This window comes from Brachionichthys hirsutus, chromosome 10 (genome assembly GCF_040956055.1).
Source record: "Brachionichthys hirsutus isolate HB-005 chromosome 10, CSIRO-AGI_Bhir_v1, whole genome shotgun sequence".
NCBI classification, from domain to species: Eukaryota; Metazoa; Chordata; class Actinopteri; order Lophiiformes; family Brachionichthyidae; genus Brachionichthys; species Brachionichthys hirsutus.
This window is the reverse complement of record NC_090906.1, coordinates 9,068,329-9,073,487: the sequence shown is the minus strand read 5'-3', so window position 1 is coordinate 9,073,487 and position 5,159 is coordinate 9,068,329. Positions and strand designations below refer to the sequence as shown.

The 5,159-nt window shown below is 45.3% G+C and overlaps 1 protein-coding gene across 1 annotated transcript; it reads left to right on the top strand.

Moving 5' to 3' along the window:
* Nucleotides 1-5,159, top strand: atp1b2b (ATPase Na+/K+ transporting subunit beta 2b). Its single transcript, XM_068744401.1, has 8 exons — nt 1-91; nt 3,085-3,213; nt 3,296-3,403; nt 3,558-3,763; nt 4,340-4,399; nt 4,579-4,605; nt 4,799-4,894; nt 4,992-5,159. Exons 1-8 carry the CDS (start codon nt 1-3, stop codon nt 5,157-5,159), a joined length of 885 nt encoding a protein of 294 aa, XP_068600502.1.

Sequence of the window (5,159 nt, the reverse complement as noted above, 5' to 3'; positions counted from 1 at the left end):
ATGGCAAAGGACGGAGAAAAGGGCACATGGAGGGATTATATATGGAACTCGAGGACGAGGGAGTTTTTGGGCAGGACGGCGAGCAGCTGGGGTAAGTGCAGCCCAACGGCAGCAATGCAGCATCCCCCCCCCCCCCCGGCTCTGTAACAGGTCTCTGTCAGTCTTTCATTGAGGTTCGACGTGATGCTTCAAGGTGGGAAATGAAATGATGATACGAATTCATAATTGAAGTCGATTCATGTCCCGTCGTGTTTCAGGCAAAGAGATGCTGACTAGCGGCTTAATGCGGCACCGCTCCTGTGGAGGGGGGGGTGTACATTAAACATTAAACATTGCCTTGCTATTCTATATATGCATTAATGTATGGCTGCTCGCTCTCTGCGCAACGCGCTCGGGTGGAGGTTTACGCTCCTGTTGGATCCAAAAATTGCTGCAGCGCGGCTGAAACCGGTTCCAGTGTGTCGCAAAGCGCACCAGATGTCTGCTGAAGTGAACTACACAGGTCTGCGTGTCTGCAGGGCTTATCTCGCGTTCTAATGAGCCTTCAACGTGACGTCATTTCCCACCCCAGCCTCTTGAACGCAGAGCTGCTGCCGTACCCCCGACAGCCCTGCGCCTTGGTGAAATGATAGGGCGCACACAAGACTGTTCTAAAGACACTGGAGCGCTTTAATCTGGGTAAAGCCGAGGGCCAAATGCTATTTGTATCACCTTCAACCCGGCCCCTCCCAGTGAGTGTTACTCAGTGAGGGATTTAATCCTAATCCAGTGACTTCATTGGTTGGGAAGATACCATTTCCCGGATGTGAAGTACGGAAGAGAAAAATGACTTCTGTAGGATCAATTTCTATGTTTAGATTTCCATGGCGACACCGATGTTTTGGTTCTGAAAGAGCTTTCACTTGGTCATTAGGCTCCATGAATGGAATGTTGGGAATCGTTGACTGTAGCTTTCTTTGCTGGAGTCCTCACTCAGTGTACGAATTAATCCAGCTCAGCGTGTCCCGGGTGCTTCAGGGTCTGGTGGCCTTTTTTAAGATGTGCTTGCTAAGGCTTGCAATTAGGCTATTTCTGTAGATCATTACTTAGATGTAGGTCTGCTAAACTTAACGTTTCACCTCAGCGCGTTCTCTAGGTTGGTTGTTCAGATGCAGATCTGAGCAGGATGAAGTGCGTTCAGAGCATCAGATCAAGGTTCCCTTTGAGGATGAAGCACAGAGACGCTTCCTTTTGTGTTCTGGTTTGTGTACAGATAATGTGATCAGGTATAGAAGAAACGATCTGCAGCCGCTTTTTCAAGGTTTGCTGGAGCCTATCCCAGCTTGCTATATGGGGGGGGGGGGGGGGGGGCGGTACACCTCGGACGCGTCGCCAGCGCATCAAGATAGCTCCTAATTAATCCTGTTAGAAAAGAAAAGAGGCTCGACCCGCTTTCTTTACCGAAGGATGCCCGGCCCATCCTGCGCCGGCGGCCTTTTTGTTCTTTGCTTTTAACGGCCGCCTGCAAACCAACCCGGGTTGAAAGAGAGACACTTCATCGCTATCCATCGTCGGTGTGGAACGAGAGGGCAGAGTGAAAACCTAACACCCTCTTTGCCAGGGGGGGGAATCCATCCGGCCTGCAGATGCACATGTGCATATAATAGTCTCCCCTGGGCGGTGTCATATTTTTGGTGAGCACAACAGCCCCTCTGGACGACAGAGGGAAACGCTTAAACCCTTTATTTTATCGCAGCTTGTCTCTCTCTCTCCGGCGCCTCTCTTGCTGTAGTGCCTCCAGCCTGGAGAGCTGACTCTGTATATATTTAATGACTCGGCTTGAGTCTTTTCCATGCAACAGACGGTATGCTGCATCTCATCTCACTCAGCCATTCAGTCATTTTTAACCTCAGATTCCAATACTGTACTTCTAGGAACTATGGGATGAACATTCACACATGCACATCAGGGTACACCGCTGTAATTGCCCCCCCCTGTGGATCAGCTTCCCCTTGACATTTTGTTGCTGCACGCCTGACCGACAGCAGGAAAGAGCTCTTTGCTTGTTTGTTACCTAACGCCGGCCTCAGGTGTTGATGCCTAAAATAAGGGATGTGTCATAAGTGTGTGTGTCTATTTATGCTTCCCCACTCTCTGTGCCTGTGATGTGACAGAACGACTGCTTCAGTTGTTTTTGAGAAACGTAGGAAACAGCATTTAATTGTGTTAATCACGTTGCCTGAGACGCTTTACAGAGACGGTTCATCCAACATCTGTGAACGAGTAAGATGCGACAGAGCCGTTCATTAAGGAGCTTTTATTGTTGATGAATTTGTCTCGCCGTTAATCAAGCGAGAGTCGTGAATATTTCATGACTCCAGCTTCTCAAATTCAGTTCAATTCAGTTCAGTTTTATTTGTGTGATGCCAGAACATAATTTATTTTTACCTCAGGGAACTTTCCATATCTATTTTTACAATTGATATCATGTACATTTACCATTTTGTTTGGGGGGGGGGGCGGCAGGTTATGCTTTGGATTCAGCAACAGAATTTAGTTTGAGGACTGATTCTGTATTCATTTTCTAATTTGCACGTCATTCTCTCTGTCTCTCTCTCTCTCCGTCTCTCTCGATTACTTTACAATTTTGAGACAAATGTGACACTTTATGAGTTTGAAATGGAAATGAGCAGAACTCAATTTCATTGGAGGAGTAGTGAAGTTGAATATTTGTCTGCCAAATGTACAAATTCATACAATATAGTGCATGTATGGTAATATATGTGTGAGTTTATCGTAGTTTTAGAATTATGTTACACGTAAAACAACATCTCTAATGTCCACCTAAAACCTCAGGAAAACGTGAAACAAATCGACTTGAAATGACGGCTTTTCTGGGACAGTGGTCTAAATAAACAGCAAATTCATGAATAATAAGTCATTGATGTTACATCTGCATGATTTAATAAGCTGTATTATAAACTATGGCCTATTTATTTCTTCCGGGATAAGAAACAAGTTTAAAATGCACAATGTACAGTAGGAATAAGGTTTTCTAACATCTTAACGCAAACGGTCGATGTTCTCTCGTCTCTCTGTCTGCAGGTCTCATCTTTCTCTTCTATGTCGTCTTCTACATCTTCTTGGCCGGCCTGTTTACGCTCACCATGTATGTAATGCTTCAGACTCTGGATGACCATAATCCGACCTGGCAGGACAGGCTCGCCACTCCAGGTGCAGTAACCGAAGAGACAACTGCAGGTAACGGTTGTGTCCTGGTACCTTGAACTCCCTGTTGTCTCTCTGTCCCCCACAGGCATGGTGATTAGACCCAAAGCAGACGAGACCTTTGAGATTATCTACGACATACAGAAAACGGAGAGCTGGGACCTGTATACTCAGGCCCTGGACCGGTTCTTGGACCGTAAGTTTGACACTCTGGCAAAGACTCAAATCGTCCTCTGCTGTAGATGATCCGATGATCATGTTACAAATATATATACTTTCACAAGGCAGCAAGATTGCACGTTTTATTTCTTCAAAGAACATACAACCAGTCCCAACCGTTTCCCTTCCAGCCTATAACAACTCGGCACAGGCCCAGAAAAACGACGTGTGCACCCCAGAAAAGTACTTCGTGCAGGAGGACAGCGGCGACGTGAAGAACAACCCCAAACGCTCCTGTCAGTTCAACCGCACCTTTCTGGAGAAGTGCTCTGGCATCGATGACCGTTACTATGGATACCAGGATGGCAAGCCGTGCATCATCATCAAGCTGAATCGGGTATAAAATAGAAAGAGCCATGGGAATCCACGGTGTTGCTAGGAGACATGGAATCGCTGAGAAAATGGATCTGGTTGGGAATGAGGAAGAGAATATCCCAGTAAAAATAGAAGGACGAGTGTCAGTTTCAAGAGGATTTGATCTATCGTTGATTTTTTATCATGGTTTACTGCCATTTTGAGAATTATGTTACACTGCCATCGATTTGAGTCTTAACTAAAATGAAAAGAGTCTCTGATATTTGATTTTTGTCGACAACCTTTTATCCAATCGTGATCAGTGAGTGTGATCTTTAGAAATCTGCAGGATATATCCATCCTGGATTGAGCTGCTTCCCCGTTGCTATGTCATGTCTGAGGAAGAGAAGAATTAAACTGTGTGGTCAAGTACCCCATAAATATATTACATATGTTTTCGTTAGCACTTTATCTTGACCTTAGAGTATAACGAGGTCGAGGAAGGAGGTGAAGAGGAAACCAGCATTGAGCGTTCATTCATAAAAGGCATGTTTTGATTGGTTGCTGCACCTGCAAGAGGGAAATTTGAACTGGGATGTGTTGTCTTTCTTTCTCCAAGGTGATTGGGATGCTGCCAGGAAATGATGGACAAGCCCCGTATGTCACCTGTGGTGCAAAGGCAAGCCTTTTTATTTCGGCCCATCCTCAGTCACCTGCTTGCATACTGCATGTCTGTCACCCATCTCCATTCCCTTTCAAGTCTGTTTTATATTGTTAATTTCGGTTAATATCTGTATCACGTCCCGTTTTGTTCCCGGCGTTCCTTCCATTCCATGATGCTTTGATTTTCCCACTCAGAGATACAAAGTTGGCAAAAATGAATGGGTAAGAATAGATAGTGGGTTTTTTTTAGGTTATGTTCAAATTTACGTAGACATATTGTAGATTGTGGTTGTGTTTATGTGTTTACCGTGATGGGTCTGGCCCAAAGTAGTGGATTAATGTGATTATCTCCCGTCCCACATGCAATACATGGAATCTTTTAGGCTTAACTGATGAAGTTATTTCACTCCCTCAGAGAGAAGACACTGAAAAAATCGGCGACTTGCAGTACTTTCCTCCAAATGGCACTTTCAACCTCATGTACTACCCTTACTATGGCAAGAAAGCTCAGGTACGGCGGTTTCTAAAGGATGCGCCTGAGAGAATACAGTGGCTACGGTACATAAAGACATCCCTGGATCTGTTTTGTTTTGGGGTTTTTTCTGCAGGTGAACTACTCTCAACCTTTGGTTGCCATTAAATTCCTTAACATCACTGCCAATGAAGACGTCAACATCGAGTGCAAGATCAACGCCGACAACATTCCCCTCGGAAGTGAGAGAGACAAGTTTGCCGGAAGAGTGTCCTTCAAGCTGAGGATCAACACTAACAACTAG

Excerpts from the sequence above, each read along its gene's own strand:
- atp1b2b (XM_068744401.1), top strand. The coding sequence starts at position 1 with ATGGCAAAGGACGGAGAAAAGGGCACATGGAGGGATTATATATGGAAC. Across the intron at positions 92-3,084 it reads CAGGACGGCGAGCAGCTGGG|GTCTCATCTTTCTCTTCTAT; the intron begins GTAAGTGCAGCC and ends CTCTGTCTGCAG. Across the intron at positions 3,404-3,557 it reads CCTGGACCGGTTCTTGGACC|CCTATAACAACTCGGCACAG; the intron begins GTAAGTTTGACA and ends TTTCCCTTCCAG.